The sequence below is a fragment of the Schistocerca serialis genome, chromosome 2 (assembly GCF_023864345.2).
Source record: "Schistocerca serialis cubense isolate TAMUIC-IGC-003099 chromosome 2, iqSchSeri2.2, whole genome shotgun sequence".
Classification (NCBI taxonomy): domain Eukaryota; kingdom Metazoa; phylum Arthropoda; class Insecta; order Orthoptera; family Acrididae; genus Schistocerca; species Schistocerca serialis.
The window spans coordinates 977,751,025-977,769,912 of NC_064639.1; the positions used below are offsets into that span (position 1 = coordinate 977,751,025).

General features: G+C 37.8%; 1 protein-coding gene across 2 annotated transcripts in view; it reads left to right on the plus strand.

The window, feature by feature from the left end:
• LOC126456675 (uncharacterized) overlaps positions 1–18,888 on the plus strand; it is a 186,284-nt gene that overhangs the window by 96,723 nt on the left and 70,673 nt on the right. For both annotated transcript variants that reach the window (XM_050092416.1, XM_050092417.1), the window contains exon 5: positions 4,253–4,373. In XM_050092416.1, coding sequence (XP_049948373.1) covers positions 4,253–4,373 — 121 coding nt within the window. The remainder of the gene's footprint in view (positions 1–4,252; positions 4,374–18,888) is intronic.

Here is an 18,888-nt window from a genome sequence, read left to right on the forward strand (position 1 = left end):
GAAAACATTCAGTACAATTTTGGATGATGTTTTATGCCTGCCATTGGCTTTAAACATATAATTTTTCCAGCACATCAAGGGTAGATTGAAGTCACCACTGACTATAATTGTATGAGTGGGGTACCTATTTGAAATGAGACTCAGGTTTTCTTTGAAATGTTCAGCAACTATATCTTCTGAGTTGGGGGGGGGGGGGGGGTCAGTGAAACGTTCCAGTTAATAGTTTAGTCCAATTGTTGAGTATAACCTCTACTCATACTATTTTGCAGCAACTATCTACTTCAATTTCACTAAGAGGGAAACTTCTTCTGACAGTAATAAATACTTAATCTTTCCTTTCTGAACACTGTTAGGTCATTTGAAAAAAATTTGGCTGAACTTATTTCCAGCTTTAGCCATCTTTCCGTACCTGTAACTATTTTAGCTTTTGTGCTTTCTATTAGGGCTTAGAGTTCTGGTTCTTTCCCAACACAGTTATGATGATTTACAACTACAATACCAATCATATCTACAACTACCTTGCTGTGTGTTACCTGCCCCCTTTTAGTCGGACACCATTTCTGTGGTTTCCTGAGAGCCTCTAACCTTAAAAGCCATCCAGTCCCTTCCACACAGCCCTCACTACCAACGTAACCACTACCTATGTGTAGTGGACCCCCGACCTATTAAGCGGAACCTGGAAACCCACCACCCAGTGGTGCAGGTCAAGGAATCTGCGGCCCACGCGCTCACAGAACTGCCTGAGCCACTGATTCAGACCCTCCACTCACCTCTGCACCAAAGAACCACAGTCAGTTCTGTTGACGATGCTGCAGACGGTGAGCTCCTCCTTAATCTCGTAAGGATGACTGGCAGTCTTTACCATTTCCTCTTGCTGCCCGAAACCAGAGAGAATCTCCTCTGATCCAAAGCGACACATCATTGGTACTGACATGGGCCATTACCTGATGTTGGCTGCACCCTATTCTCTTCATGGTGTTTGGAAGCACCCTTACCCAGAATGACTCCCACCCCCTGTATGCACATGGAGTGCACACATGTCCAAAAAGTTTTATTTTCCCTCTAAGGACAGTTTTTCTGAGGTTTCCTTGCTCATAGATTTCTTTTGTTAGGCTGCTCCAAAGTCACATTACTATCACGTCTAAGGAGTTTCTACTTGTTATCAACAGAGTCCAGTTTTCACAGCCGATTAGGAGTACACTCCATATGTAATGTCTTGATAATCTCTTTTTATTTTTTATACTAAGTGATTTTTGCAGTAGTAATAGTCTTATATTATGAACCATGTTATGATGTTGAAAATTCTTTACTGATTTCCATGATCTTTAGTTATCTCCCATAATTAATCTACCTAAATAAAAATTATCAACTTTTGTGTACTGTACCTATCTATCAGATGTACTCCTCATCTTTAAGTTGCCTAAAACCATAATTTTGATTTTTGACTATTCATTTTAGATAAACAGAAAACTTTTTTGATTTGCTTCACAAATTTTATTATTACTGTACAGCAAAAGATTTCAGTTCATAGCCCCATTTTCTAGTACAAAAGTGATCCCAAAGATGGCAACAAAGCAAAGGTAAACAGCTCAACTTCTTAACCTGTCGGGTATTTACTTTCACTATAAAAATTATCTCTGTTGACAGTTTTGACACAGCTCCATTTGTATTCTACAACATTCGTTAGGACAGCATTTACAATAATTATGAATAAACATATACTGGAGTAGAGGTATGTGCACACGAATGGTAATTTATGCCATCATCTTTTTTTTATGAATGAAGGCACAATGGTACTTCTACTATTACACACATCTGTGTGTCTGTGTATTTTCCCCCTTGGTATTTCTAATTGAAGGAGCTCTGCACCGTTTCCCTCTAAGTGTAGGACTTCTACATCTACTACACATTTGTGGTTTTGGTTTAAACAACGTTTGACAAATGATGAATTTAACTTCTTCAATTTACAGCTTTTAAGATTATTCAGTTGACTTATTTATCTTTGCTTCGTTGCCATCTTTGGAATCTGTGGTGTACTGATTATGGTCTTATAACCAGAAACCGAGCGAGGTGGCGCAGTGCTTAGACACTGGACTCGCATTCAGGAAGACGACGGTTCAATCCCGCGTCCGGCCATCCTGATTTAGGTTTTCTATGATTTTCCTAAATCGCTCCAGGCAAATGCCGGGATGGTTCCTTTCAAAGGGCACAGCCGACTTCCTACCCCGTCCTTCCCTAATCCGATGAGACCGATGACCTCGCTGTCTGGTCTCCTTCCCCAAACAAACCAACCAAACCAATAACCAGAAACATATGCCATAAAAAAATAAAGTTCATGAAACAAGGCAGAAAAGTGTTTCATTTAGATAATGCAATATTGAGGAACCTGCAGTTGAATCAGTTAGAATATTCATTTTAAGTTTAAAATTTCAGAAATGTTGCAAATTTGAATAGTACCGGTATATTGTGCATACAAATATTCACTGCCATCCAGAATTCTTATTCAGTAAATGGGATTTTGGTTCATCTTAATTCCAGGTGCTTCAGTCTTACACAATCTGAAATTTTAACTTTACATTTCTCTCCATTAATCACTATCCTCACGTTTTACTTGCTGTATGTGTTTTGTATTGCACCATTACATGATCTCCAGTTGTTGTTGTGGCCTTCAGTCCAGAGACTGGTTTGATGCAGCTCTCCATGCTACCCTATCCTGTGCAAGCTTCTTCACCTCCCAGTACCTACTGCAACCTACATCCTTCTGAATCTGCTTAGTGTATTCATCTCTTGGTCTCCCTCTACGATTTCTACCCTTCACGCTGCCCTACAATACTAAATTGGTGATCTCTTGGTGCCTCAGAACATGTCCTACCAACCAATCGCTTCTTCTAGTCAAGTTGTGCCACACACTCCTCTTCTCCCCAATTCTATTCAATACCTCCTTATTAGTTATGTGATCTACCCATCTAATCTTCAGTATTCTTCTGTAGCACCACATTTCGAAAGCTTCTATTCTCTTCTTGTCCAAACTATTTATCATCCATGTTTCATTTCCATACATGGTTACACTGCATGCAAATACTTTCGAAATGTCTTCCTGACACTTAAATCTATACTGAATGTTAACAAATTTCTCTTCTTCAGAAATGCTTTCCTTGCCATTGCCAGTGAACATTTTATATCCTCTCTACTTCGACCATTGTCAGTTATTTTGCTCCCAAAATAGCAAAACTCCTTTACTACTTTAAGTGTCTCATTTCCTAATCTAAGTCCCTTGGCATCACTCGATTTAATTCAATTACATTCTAGTATCCTCGTTTTGCTTTTGTTGATGTTCATCTTATATCCTCCTTTCAGGACACTGCCTTTTCCATTTAACTGCTCTTCCAGGTCTTTTGCTGTCTCTGACAGAATTGCAATGTCATCGGCAAACCTCAAAATTTTTATTTCTTCTCTGTGGATTTTAATTCCTTCTCCAAATTTTTCTTTTGTTTCCTTTACTGCTTGCTCAATATACAGATTGAATAACATCGGGGATAGGCTACAACCCTGTCTCACTCCCTTCCCAACCACTGCTTCCCTTTCATGGCCATCGACTCTTATAACTGCCATGTGGTTTCTGTACAAATTGTAAATAGCCTTTCACTCCCCAGAATTTGAAAGAGAATATTCCAGTCAATACTGTCAAAAGCTTTCTCTAATTCTACAAGTGCTAGAAATGTAGGTTTGCCTTTCCTTACTTTATTTTCTAAGGTAAGTCATAGGGTCAGTATTGCCTCACATGTTCCAACATTTCTATGGAATCCAAACTGATCTTCCCCAAGGTTGGCTTCTACCAGTTTTTCCATTCGTCTGTAAATAATTCGTGTTAGTATTTTGCAGCTGTGACTTATTAAACTGATAGTTCAGTAATTTTCACATCTGTCAATACCTTTAATATAACAAATATGGAGAGTACATACAAAGAATGAATAAAATAAGAACAAGAATTTAATATGAAGGAGAGAGGCTGGTCTGTATCTTCACTTGAACAATACACTCAGGTTAATATTCTAAAACATTGAAAATGCAGCTCAATGTAGCATCCAATAATGTGAATGTCAATAAAAAATGTTTTTCTGACTGTTCAATGTTTTTAGCTCAGTAATTAAATGCAGTATCATATGCATGTATTGATCTTGTCTTGCTGCTAGTTGTATGCATATTATGACTGTATGTGGATTTAACCCTACTGTGTCTCTTCTGCCCACAGTTGAGAGGAGCTGCTACACAACTACCCATCAGAGACTTTCCTATTTTGTGAACCCACCTGTAGTCCAGCAGCATTGCACATATCAAGTTGATGTTATGAGTCGGGATGTTTGTCAAATAAGGTAATAATGAGACATTTTGTTCATAAATTACACTCCTTTTGTAGATAATGTCACAGTTTTTTTTTTAATTCACTTCATTGTACATCTCCTTACAGAATTTCTGTGTTTGACTTATATTCTACTTTTCTTCTTTGGTTCTTCTTTTATTTTGCCTCACATCATTCCTTAGCTTCTTCTCCACATTGTCCCTTTACTTTTCTTTCATCTCCTTTTTAACCCTCAATCACACACTTTTTTATATGTGACTGACCGCTTCACCAAGTGTGTTTCATTTTAACTCTATTTGCTGCAACTTTTACTCTGTTCCAACCTTAAGGGGGGTAATACAAAATACTACTGACAGATACTTACAAAAGTACAAACAGTATCCTAGCTTTCAAGACATACCTGTTGTGAGCATTTGTGAAAAGTCTTTTAACATCACCATAGACGGCTCTCAATGTCCTACCTCTCTGTTCTGACCTTTCTTGTTTTATTCCTCTTTCTGGCTTAATAAAAGAAGGAACAGTTTGTAGTTTTATATACACCTATTGGCAGTACTTAGAATTTGGCATTCTGAAGATGAGCCATTCTGTCTCCTTGTAATTTTATAAATACAGCTAGTTTTATTTGTAGTTGTTTTGGTTCTTTCCACATGCACTTTCTATTTGTTATCTTTTGGAAAAGTATGTGAGCCCTAGATTGCTAAAACCTTATTAAATTTACTAATTTCACTAGGGTATAAAACATTACATTTTGTACTTAATTCGATGTGCAACATACCATTGGAGATCTAATAATTGTAATTAATTAATGCATAACGTACACATTATGAGTTCTTTTGAATAAAATGTGGAGTAGTAAACTTTAAAATGGTTCAGTAGCAATATAACATCCCACGCTAGTGTTCTAAGGTTAAGGACAAACATGTTGTTGTTTTTGTTGTTGTTGTTGTTGTTGTCAAAAAAGTTAAATTTTTCTATTTGATTCTGTGTAGGTAGAACATAGTTAATGATCACTTGCACTGTCAGTAATGCAGTTGAACAAATAGACAGTTTCTGTGGTTGATGGCAAGGAGTTCACAATGTGAGTGGCTAGCCAGAAACAAGGTCTAGAAGGTAGTGAAAGTCATCATAGAGGTGCACAAAACAGTCCAGGGAATGATCTGAATCAAAAAAACACAAATGAAGGCATGACCAGTCAGTCTACTGTCTTAATGATGTGTATCAAAGTTTTCAGAAACCAATGAGGAACTGAGGGAAAAGTGTGGGGCCAAGGTATTTACTGGGGCTCCTGCGTCTGTGGACAGGCTGATGTGACATGCCTAAGGTGTCGCCACACATAGGAGAAAGCTACAGTTATGCCATGATGTCTGAGTACCTCTGACTTTTCTTCCAAACTGATACTCAATCGGGGTGAGGAATCAGAATGAATACTGGATACCAAATCCCTCCCTCTCTTAGTTACCATATGGTAATTAAGGCAGTGTTTACTTCATTGAGGGAAGGGAGAGAGTGGTACTGAAATACCAACCAAAGGCTCCTGCAGCATTTTCTCATTGTGACCAAGCAGGTCAGATATTGCTGCTGTGTGTGGAACTACTGGTCTGTTGACAATTTCTGGGGTATTGCTTGGTACTGCCTGTAGTGATAAGCTGCCGGTAGTGGTCCTAATTGGGACAATAATTTGGCCTCCATGATCACCTCAGTCTGGGTATGCTCAACATCCACCGATTGCTTAGTGAGGAATCAGAAGTGGTTTAGGGGGTGGAAATGGTTTCACCTTCATTGGCTCCCATTGCTGGCCATAGTCAAACCTCTGTGGGTGCCTAAAATAAGGGCAAAGGCTGTAGGAGTGTGGGACACCATGCCTGGCCATCTGTGAGGGGAGGGACTGGAGGGGGGTTTGAGGGGGGGGGGGGGGCAGTTAACACACTACACCTCTTTGCAGCTTTAGCCATTTTCCGTATCTGACTATTTGCTCCCAATTGGCCATAACCTCAAATGTTTGACAATCCCTATCACCACCACTGCCACCTTGGGTCCACCATGTCTGCTCTTCTGGCCATTGTCAGCTTTTGTGACCAGAACTGCTACTTCTCCATCAAGCAGCTTGTTATCGCAAGAGCTGAGTGCACCCTACTTGCTAACAGCACTTGGCAGACCCAGACAGTTACCCATCCAAATGCTAGCCAAGGCCGACCATTTAACTTCGGAGACTGTGTGACCACTGTGGCAAGGCCCTTGGTGGTAGACACAAAACTGGCATGTATTATAATTCACATGTTTAGGCTTGTTTATTATTACCATGGACTTTGCCCACTGGCTAAACGATACTATTGCTAATACTCCTATACTGTCTAGTTCCACTTGATTGTGTATGGAGATAGACAATGGACATTGCTCTACAAAACTTAGGCACTGTTGACTGCTTACAAGATATGTGAGCTTAGCTTGAAACCCCATCGCAGAATGTAATATAGGTTCAAACTGTTACTTATATTGTGCCCCTAACATATCAAGTTCTTTGACTGCTATGGTGAAAATTAGATTTGCTTTGCCTTGATTTTGGAAACAAAAAGCACAAAAGCTTCTAAGCCAAAAATGTTAGATGAGTTTTCTACTTACAGAGTTAGTTGTCTAATTACATTTTTATATGAGGTTCATTCAAATGAAAACTGGTCAGTGCATCTACCTTTGCCTCAAATGTAAGGTGGCACCACGTAACTGCGGGTATGGTGTCACCATCTATTGGCAGAGGGACTGATGCATGCACACCGTTTCATGTTGCATAGCGCCAGTGTGGGTTCATGGCAAAGAGAAGATGGTCACAAAAGTTATCATCCACTACCAAACATGCAGACGAGTAAGCAGGAACAAGGAGAAGTGATTCGATTTTTGGCGGCGGAGGGAGTTGGAGGCCGTGAAATGTATTGAGGGATGAAGGCTGTGTACAGTGAGTACAGTCTGAGTCGTTCAAGTGTTGTGGAATGGTGCAAATGATTCCTTGAGGGGCACAGGTCACTGGAAGATGATGCTCATCCTGGATAGGCTCATCGTGTCATCACACCAGAAATGATTGCAGAAGTGAATGCTTTAGTCTTGGACAACCTCAGAATCACTGTGGACAAGATCCATTGGTTATTGGGTATTAGCACGGACAGCACCCACACCATAATGCATCAACACTAGAATTTTTGAAAAATCTGTGCACATTGGTTCCCCAGCAACTGACTGCCAAACAGTGCAATACTCGAATGGCACTACCTTTGAGTAATCTGCAACATTATCATGAGGAGAAATACGGCTTTCTGTCATGTATTGTCACAGGTGACGATACATGGTGTTCCCATTTTGAACTGGAAAGCAAGCATCACAGCAAGCAGTGGAAACATGCGGCTTCACCACCTCCAAAAAAATCAAAGGCCATGCACACCAGTTCTGGTAAGGTCATGGTGGCCTTCTTTTTTGACCACAAGTGCCTACTGCTGGTCGAGTTCCTGGAATGGGGAACCACCATCAATGCCCAGCATTATCAAGCCACTTTACAGAACCTTAGATGAGCCATCAAGTCAAAACACCAAGGCATGCTGTCCAATGCGTTATCTTCCTGCATGATAATGCGTGCGCACACATGGCCAATGCAGTGAAGATGACATTGCAGCAATTTTGGTGGGAAATGCTGGAACATCCTCCATACAGTCCTGACCTATCATCATGTGACTTTCATGTGTTTTGTCCTTTAAAACAAGGTATTCATGGACATCGATTCACAACAGATTATGAAGTGTCTGACTGGGTCCAGGCCTGGATCTGACAGCAGCCTACTAGCTTCTTCAAGGATGGAATCGACCAGCTAATATTGCAATGGGATAAATGTGCCAACAGTTTTGGTGACTCTGTTTGAGTATGTGTGTATAACTACATTTTTGAGTCAATAAAATTTTGTGATGGGGTTTCATTTGAATGCCCCTTATGCTGAACTCGGACTATGATCTGACTTCACAACAGGATTAACTGTACCACTCTGCACTGACGATACTGAAGCTGTAGTGATCTGATGCTATGGTACATGTCTACATTAATCAGAAACAAGATATTATCTGTGTTCATCTGAAATTCTCTCATTGACCCTTAATTTACAGTTGCGATATGAACTTGAGTACACTGTCTGCTGCTGCTGCTATTGTCACTGGAAAGGTTATCATGGACCCCCTCTACTACAATGCAAGGTTATTTCCATAAAGACACTGTTACGGTGTGGCTAATGGATGTAAAGTACTTTGTAGAGATGATCATGATGTCCCTTACCTTGATGCTGCTGAATATCCGTTGTATAAATGGTTTCATTGTCTAGGCAATGATTGATTCCTTTACTGCTCTGGATGAAAAAGGTGCGGGTTTTTACTATCACCAGACCACCTAAATCATGAAGCAGGATTCCACGTTTTTTTGTTTAGAAAAAAAAACCACATATTTATTGCCAGAACTTAAAAACAACTGCTCTTGACCATGGTCAAAAAACAAGTGGCCAAAATCACATTGCTGACCAAAGATCACAGAGTCATAGCGACAAAGAACTTACAATTTCTGTATCAATTATTGATACTGCATTTTTAAGTTACATGAGATATTAAACAGCATAAAGGATAATTCAGTGACAATAATAATAGTAATAATAGTAATAATAATAATAATAATAATAATAAACACCATGGAGGCCCAGGAAAAGAATAGGCCTCCGGTATGTTCTGCCAGTCGTAAAAGGCGACAAAAAGAACAAACCACTAATAGGGCTAACCCCCCTTTTAGTGTGATTAGTTGGTTCAGAACAGAACTAAAGAAGCCTCGGACAAGCGCCGTCATGGTCGGGGATGACGCTTGAACCCTATGCCCGCCCACAATGGTAACGACACTGCTAGCCAACTGGAAAATGATTTAAATCCAAATAGAGGTGTTTTGCAGGATATGCTTCCTGCAACCACCCTAGAAGGAAAACAAAGACAGAGGATGGGATGGTCAGATGAAGTTAATCGACACCTCATGTTCTGTTATTACCAAGCAACAAACCTAGGAACCAACACAACTGGATACAGATCACAAGTATACACAACATTTATTACCAGATACCCAGAATTAAAATTTTTAACAGAACAACAACTAGCTGATCAGATCCGTGTAATAATCAAAAATAACAGGATATCCCAGTCAGAATTAGAAAACATCAAACAACAAGTACAACAAATACTGGAACAAAATAATGTGCAATCAGAAGAAGAAGAAAATACAGTAATGGACTCAAACATCCCAAAGCAAACAAACAAAGAACAACACGCATCAATTAAACAATCAGAGGAAAATGAAATCTTAAGAGAGCCACCAGAACAAGCACAAATAGAACACGAAGTGACACACATGTTAGGTATAGAAGAAAAATTTCAGCTAACATATGTAGAACACAAAGACACAAATACAGACATTAGACCATTCTTGCATAGACCGCCAAATAACCCACAAGTCGAAACAGCAATAAAAACTATCAACACAATCATACACAACAAAATAAATGAAAACACAACTATGGAAGAGTTACAACTACTGGTTTATATAGCAGCACTCACTACACTAAATATACACACTAGGCAGAGATCAGAACCAACCAACACACAGAAAAAAACCACAAAACCAGCATGGCAACACAGGCTACAGATCGGAATAGAAAAACTGAGAAGAGACATCGGACAGCTAGCACAATTTATAAGAAATGAAATGTCAGAAAAAAAAAAATGAAAAAGGTTAGGTAAAATCTCACAACAAGAAGCGATAGAGCAATTAGATGAAAAGAAGCAGAAATTACAAGCATTGGCCAAACAACTTAGAAGATACAAAAAAAGTGAAAATAGAAGGAAACAAAACCAAACAGTCAACACAAACCAAAAGAAATTTTACCAGACATTAGATGACACACACATTAAAATAGACAATCCACCAAACATAACAGACATTGAACACTTCTGGAGGAACATATGGTCCAACCCGGTACAACATAACAGGCATGCACGGTGGATACAAGCAGAAATAGACACTTACAAGATGATACCATAAATGTCTGAAGTGATAATTTTGCAACATGAAGTCACTCAAACAATTAATTCTACTCACAATTGGAAAGCCCCTGGAAAAGATAAAATAGCAAATTTCCGGCTAAAGAAGTTCACCTCAACACATTCACATCTAACTAAATTATTTAACAGTTACATTGCAGACCCATACACATTCCCTGATACACTTACACATGGAATAACTTATCTGAAACCTAGAGATCAAGCAGACACAGCAAACCCAGCAAAATATCGTCCCATAACATGCCTACCAACAATATACAAAATATTAACTTCAGTCATTACACAGAAATTAATGACACATACAACACAGAACAAAATTATAAATGAAGAACAAAAAGCCTGTTGCAAAGGAGCACAAGGATGTAAAGAGCAACTGATAATAGATGCAGAGGTGACATATCAAGCTAAAACTAAACAAAGGTCACTACACTACGCATACATTGATTACCAAAAAGTTTTTGATAGTGTACCCCACTCATGGTTACTACAAATACTGAAAATATACAAAGTAGATCCTAAATTGATACAGTTCCTAAACAAAGTAATGAAAAATTGGAAAACCACACTTAATATCCAAACAAATTCAAATAATATCACATCACAGCCAATACAGATTAAGCGTGGAATATACCAAGGAGACTCATTAAGTCCTTTCTGGTTCTACCTTGCTCTGAACCCACTATCCAACATGCTAAATAATACAAATTATGGATACAATATTACTGGAACATACCCACACAAAATCACACATTTGCTATACATGGATGATCTAAAACTACTGGCAGCAACAAATCAACAACTCAACCAATGACTAAAGATAACAGAAGTATTCAGCAATGATATAAAATAGGCTTTTGGAACAGACAAATGTAAGAAAAATAGCTTAGTCAAGGGAAAACACACTAAACAAGAAGATTACATATTGGCTAACCACAGCGACTGCATAGAAGCGATGGAAAAAACAGATGCCTATAAATATCTAGGATACAGACAAAAAATAGGAATAGATAATACAAATATTAAAGAAGAACTAAAAGAAAAATATAGACAAAGACTAACAAAAATACTGAAAACAGAATTGACAGCAAGAAACAAGACAAAAGCTATAAATACTTATGCTATACCAATATTGACTTACTCATTTGGAGTAGTGAAATGGAGTAACACAGACCTAGAAGCACTCAATACACTTACACGATCACAGTGCCACAAATATAGAATACATCACATACATTCAGCAACTGAAAGATTCACATTAAGAAGAAAGGAAGGAGGAAGGGGATTTATCGATATAAAAAACCTACATTATGGACAGGTAGACAATTTAAGAAAATTCTTTCTAGAACGAGCAGAAACTAGCAAAATACACAAAGCAATCACTCATATAAATACATCGGCTACACCACTACAATTTCATAACCACTTCTACAACCCTTTAGATCACATAACATCAACAGATACGAAGAAAGTAAATTGGAAAAAGAAAACACTACATGGCAAGCACCTGTATCATCTAACATAGCCACACATCGATCAAGACACATCCAACACATGGCTAAGAAAAGGCAATATATACAGTGAGACAGAAGGATTCATGATTGCAATACAGGATCAAACAATAAACACCAGATATTACAGTAAGCAATATATACAGTGAGACAGAAGGATTCATGATTGCAATACAGGATCAAACAATAAACACCAGATATTACAGTAAGCATATTATTAAAGATCCCAATACCACAACAGATAAATGCAGACTTTGCAAACAACAAATTGAAACAGTAGATCGCATCACAAGTGGATGTACAATACTAGCAAATACAGAATACCCCAGAAGACATGACAATGTAGCAAAAATAATACATCAACAACTTGCCTTACAACATAAACTTATAAAACAACACATTCCCACATACAGGTATGCACCACAAAATGTACTGGAGAATAATGAATACAAATTATACTGGAACAGAACCATTATAACAGATAAAACAACACCACATAACAAACCTGACATCATATTCACCAATAAAAAGAAGAAATTAACACAACTAATCGAAATATCCATACCAAATACAACAAATATACGAAAGAAAACAGGAGAAAAAATTGAAAAATACTTCCAACTGGCTGTGGAAGTCAGGACATGTGGCATCAGGATAAAGTTGACATTATACCAATTATACTATCAACTACAGGAGTCATACCACACAATATCCACCAGAACATCAATGCAATACAGCTACATCCAAACTTATATATACAACTACAGAAATCCGTAATTATTGATACATGTTCAATTACCCGAAAGTTCCTAATTGCAATATAACATATACCGTACAGTTAAAAGGAAGTCACGCTTGATCAAGGTCCGTGTCACTGTCCATTTTTGACCAGACAACGTCTGAGAAAAGAAAGAAATAATAATAATACGAGGGCAGGTCAATAAGTAATGCAACACATTTTTTTTCTCGGCCAATTTTGGTTGAAAAAAACTGAAATTTCTTGTGGAATATTTTCAAACATTCCCGCTTCATCTCGTATAGTTTCATTGACTTCCGACAGGTGGCAGTGCTGTACGGAGCTGTTAAAATGGCATCTGTAACAGATGTGCATTGCAAACAACGGGCAGTGATCGAGTCTCTTTTGGCGGAAAACCAGGGCATCTCAGATATTCATAGGCGCTTGCAGAATGTCTACGGTGATCTGGCAGTGGGCAAAAGCATGGTGAGTCGTTGGGCAAAGCGTGTGTCATCATCGCCGCAAGGTCAAGCAAGACTGTCTGATCTCCCGCGTGCGGGCCGGCTGTGCACAGCTGTGACTCCTGCAATGGCGGAGCGTGCGAACACACTCGTTCGAGATGATCGACGGATCACCATCAAACAACTCAGTGCTCAACTTGACATCTCTGTGGTAGTGCTGTCACAATTGTTCACCAGTTGGGATATTCAAAGGTTTGTTCCCGCTGGGTCCCTCATTGTCTAACCGAACACCATAAAGAGCAAAGGAGAACCATCTGTGCGGAATTGCTTGCTCGTCATGTGGCTGAGGGTTACAATTTCTTGTCAAAGATTGTTACAGGCGATGAAACATGGGTTCATCACTTTGAACCTGAAACAAAACGGCAATCAATGGAGTGGCGCCACACCCACTCCCCTACCAAGAAAAAGTTTAAAGCCATACCCTCAGCCGGTAAAGTCATGGTTACAGTCTTCTGGGACGCTGAAGGGGTTATTCTGTTCGATGTCCTTCCCCATGGTCAAACGATCAACTCTGAAGTGTATTGTGCTACTCTTCAGAAATTGAAGAAACGACTTCAGCGTGTTCGTAGGCACAAAAATCTGAACGAACTTCTCCTTCTTCATGACAACGCAAGACCTCACACAAGTCTTCGCACTCGAGAGGAGCTCACAAAACTTCAGTGGACTGTTCTTCCTCATGCACCCTACAGCCCTGATCTCGCACTGTCGGATTTCCATATGTTTGGCCCAATGAAGGACGCAATCCGTGGGAGGCACTATGCGGATGATGAAGAAGTTATTGATGCAGTACGACGTTGGCTCCGACATCGACCAGTGGAATGGTACCGTGCAGGCATACAGGCCCTCATTTCAAGGTGGCATAAGGCCGTAGCATTGAATGGAGATTACGTTGAAAAATAGTGTTGTGTAGCTAAAAGATTGGGGTATAACCTGGTGTATTTCAATGCCGAATAAAACAACCCCTGTTTCAGAAAAAAAATGTGTTGCATTACTTATTGAACTGCTCTCGTAGTAGTAATATTTATAATAATAATAATATTTATTATATTTTATATTATTTTTATAATAATAATAATAATATTTATAATAATAATAATAATAATGGCCTCTGTATATGTCTGCTTGTGTCTGTATATGTGTAGATGGATATGTGTGTGTGTGCGAGTGTATACCCGTCCTTTTTTCCCCCTAAGGTAAGTCTTTCCGCTCCCGGGATTGGAATGACTCCTTACCCTCTCCCTTAAAACCCAAATCCTTTCGTCTTTCCCTCTCCTTCCCTCTTTCCTGACGAGGCAACCGTTGGTTGCGAAAGCTAGAATTTTGTGTGTATGTTTGTGTTTGTTTGTGTGTCTATCGACCTGCCAGCACTTTCGTTTGGTAAGTCACATCATCTTTGTTTTTAGATATATATTTTTTTTCCCCACGTGGAATGTTTCCTTCTATTATATTCATATCATTAATAATAATAACTTGTACATATAATTAACGCAAGTCAAATTTTTAGAAATATTAAAAGTCATAATTTAAATATGCACACTTTCAAATTTGCGTTGATTACAACACCCACCCTAACATCATACTAAGTAAATGCTTTTCAAAACAACTTTAGTTAGTTATAACAAAATGGGCTCTTTTTATCAGTTCCATTACAATAGTCCCCCAAGAATTTTGTAAGTATGAACGTGCAAACAAAATTCTGAAACCAAAATAATGGAACTGCCAAGAATATGATTTTAAATAAATTAAAATTTTTAATATAACTGTTTTCTTTGAATTTTGCTAACTTTCCGCCCATAGCAATTGGCATGACATTAGGTTTAACATACAATTGTTAATTTTAAGGTGAATGAAATACAAAAGAAGATTTACAAATTTCACTTTGATGAGTCTATAACATCATAGCACATCACATTACACCATTAAAATGTTGTAACTTTTGACTATTGGTTTGTTTTTGACCACTTTACTCGCTACTCATAGTAATGTCCCACTTTGCCCATATGCACTTAGCTGACCTCCCTTAATAGGTTTGATTTCAGCTTGTACGGAAGCAAGACCATTTCTACAGCTTAGCTGTTTGTATTACTTCATTGAATATAATGCCCTGTTAGCCAAAAATAAGATACAGAGATCACCTTTTGGTTACATAATGTTTGTATGTAAGTACATGGTTAGGATGGATATTTATCCGTCTGGTAATGTATATCAAATGGGAGAGGTATACAGGATCTGTCTGAGCAATACTACAAAGGTAGAGGGACTGGCCCAAAAGGGATCTTATAAGTAAAAATAAATTCAATAAACTTGTAATACAAATGCATTAACATGTTGGGTGTAAAATGTCTTATTGCAGACTATAACACTTACACCAAGGATAAAGAAAAAATTAAATTGTTTTCAAATGCAAAGCTACAGTCAGTCTGTTACAAGGGTTCATATTCACATTAAAAGTGCAATGGTAGAGTCATGGTTGTTTGAAAGTCTTAGGATGATATATATACATCAAAATTAGAAAAATATTGCTGCTTATGCTTTGCAGTGTTTGAGAAACAAATATACAGTAGTTCATGTTGTTTATTTAAACTGATTCTCCCCCTTGTTCAGTTGGACATTTCAATAACTTAAGTGTGTAGTATTTAAGACTCTGCCTTTAAGATTAAAAAAAATTAAAAAACTATTAATTGTTGTGAGACAGATTTATCACTGATTAGTGGTTTACATTTTAAATGATGTCTCAACAACTGTGATGTGAGAATGTTACAAAAGCTAAAATTACACACATTATCAGATAGCTTTCAAATTGAATAGACATGTAGAAATATCAAGAACTAACATGATGAGCATATTACATGTAAAAAAATTCATTGCAAACACTTCATATAGCAAATACATTTTAAAGAAATAATAAACATTTTCAAGTATACAAAATGGTATCATAAAATCAGTGAATTTTTATACACAGCACTTCGTAATTTCCAGTGAAAAACTTTTGTTGAGTCACCCTTTAACTTTTTCAGAATAGTTTTTGCCCTTTTGTTTATACAGTTCCAATGAAACAATATTCCTTAGCCCGAGAACTTTCCTGGATTTAGGATATACCAACCGGTATGCATTAGGGCATGGATTCTCAACCATCTTGAATGGATCAGTGTAGATATCAAAGAATTTATTTATTTCAGAAGTTAACATTCTTGATTTCTCATGTGATTTTACAAAAGCATTATCTCCAACTTTAAACTTGGTTGCTTTGATCTTGCTATCATGTCGTCTTTTTCTAATCTCCCCCTGTTTTATCATGGTTTCTTTGACTGTGGTTTCACATTCACGCATAGTCATCATTGTGCATGGTGGAAATTCTACGAGTTCATTGATAATGTTGTCTGGTTTTAGATGAAACATAATTTCATAAGGTGAAAATCCTATGGAAGTATGTTACAGGCTGTTCATGACATCTTCAAAGTCTAGTACACGGTCATACCATGTAGGATGTGTATGACTGCAATATGTAAGACGTAAATGACCCATCTCATGCATGTACCTCTCGGCTGGGTTTGATAATGGATTATATATAGATATTTGAACATGTTTGATTCCTGATTTATCAATAAAGGCTTTCCAGACTTTTGACAAAAACTGTGAACCATTATCCAACAAGATCACTTTTTCTACTATTGTAACTATCTCTTTACCTTTTCTGACAGGATACAACTTGATTAGTTTAGGAAATACATCCACCATGATAAAAATGTAGCTGTGGCCACTCCTATTTCTTGGAAGGGGTGCATAGGAATCAACAGCGACTAAGTCTAGAGGTTGTGTAGGAGTAATGTTTTGGATTTCACCTTGAGATTTTCTGTTACTTACTTTGACTCATTGGCACTTATCACAAGTTGACAATTTTCTCCTAGCTTTCTTGGCCATTATTTTCTTGTAATTTCTGCATACATTTCTGAATGCCACAATGATCATAGCTCTCATGTGTATACCTAATTAACCTCTCAGCTTCATCTTCAGGTAAGCATACCAATTGTCTGAGTCTTCATCAGTTCTCCTAAATAGAGTACCCTTAAACATCTTATAGTACTTGTCTAATTTTTCATAGTTCCTTTTCCCTACACAGCTCTTTATTAATTTCCAATTTGTATAATGGTTCTGGTTCCTCTTGATTTTATCACACAATGATCTATTAACTTTTTCATCTGTGACCCCTTTAACATACCTCATTTTAAGCTGTTTTTCTTCATTCTGATATAAAATTCCTTTTGCTCCTTCTACTGGTAGCCATGATAGGGCATCTGCAACTATGTTGTCATTGCCTTAAATATACTTAATTTCAAAATTGAATTGCTGTAAATACAATGCCCATCTTGTAAGCCTATCATGATAGAGCTTGCATTCCTGTAAATAGCATAAGGCTTTCTGATCATAGTACACTATTACCCTATGTCCGAGTAAATAGGTCCTGAATATTGAAAATGACCACTGTATGGCTAATAACTCTTTTTCTGTGACTGTATAGTTTTTTTCATGCTTCAACAACATTCTGCTTGCAAATGCAATTATAGAATGGACTATCTCCCCATTGACTTCTTTTCCTTGGAATAATTCAGCACCTAGCCCATAATCACTACTGTCAGTATGTAAAGAGAAAGGTAAATTAAAATCTGGTCTGTGTAACAGCTTCTCGTTATTCAGTTCTTTTTTTATTTTGTCAAAAGCGTCGTGACATTCTTTACTCCATATCCAAACAGTATCCTTCTTTAATAAGTTGCTTAGATAGTGTGTATTTAAGCTTTGTTTACTTACAAATTTTATGTAGAATCCACATAGCCCATAAAATGATTTCAGTTGTTTTATGTTATGGGGTATAGGACACTCTGAGATAGCTTTAATTTTGTCTGGATCTGCCAAAATTCCTTTTACTGTTAGGACATATCCCAAAAATTTTAACTCAGGTACTGCAAATTTGCACTTTTCTAGTTTTAGTGTCATTCCTCTTCTTCTAAGTTTCTCACACACCTGTCTTAAAAGCCCAACATGCTCATTCCAATCTTGTCCAATCACTAAAATGTCATCTACATAAATCACTAATTTGGATACAAGTTCCTGCCCAAGCACATGGTCTAAAGCTCTAATGAACTCCGCTACCGATGAGTTCAATCCGAAAGGGACTACGCGATACTGATAGCAATGACCATTGTATAGAAAAGTGGTGTATTTCCTAGAGTAGGGTGCCAGAGGTACTTGGTGAAAGCCTGAGGTTAAGTCTAGACTTGACATTAATTTTATATCCTTGAAACAGCTCATCAATGTTTTCAGGGTGGTCTGTTTCCCTGTATAAGATCTTGTTTAAAGGCCTGGAGACTAGAACTATTCACACTCCCCTATCTCTCTTTGACCCAACTACCAGCAGGTTATTATAAGTGCTGACACGCCTTTCAATAATGCCACACACTTCCATCTTAAGTAATTGTTTCTCAACCACTGTAATTTTTCAATGGGCACACCATACAGTTTTATGAAAACTGGATCATGGCGTCTCACTATCAAAGTACATTGGTAACCTCTAACTTTTCCTGGATTGTTGTTGAAGACATCACTGTATTCCCATAACAAAGACTCTAGTTCCTGTTTTTGCCCACAGTTT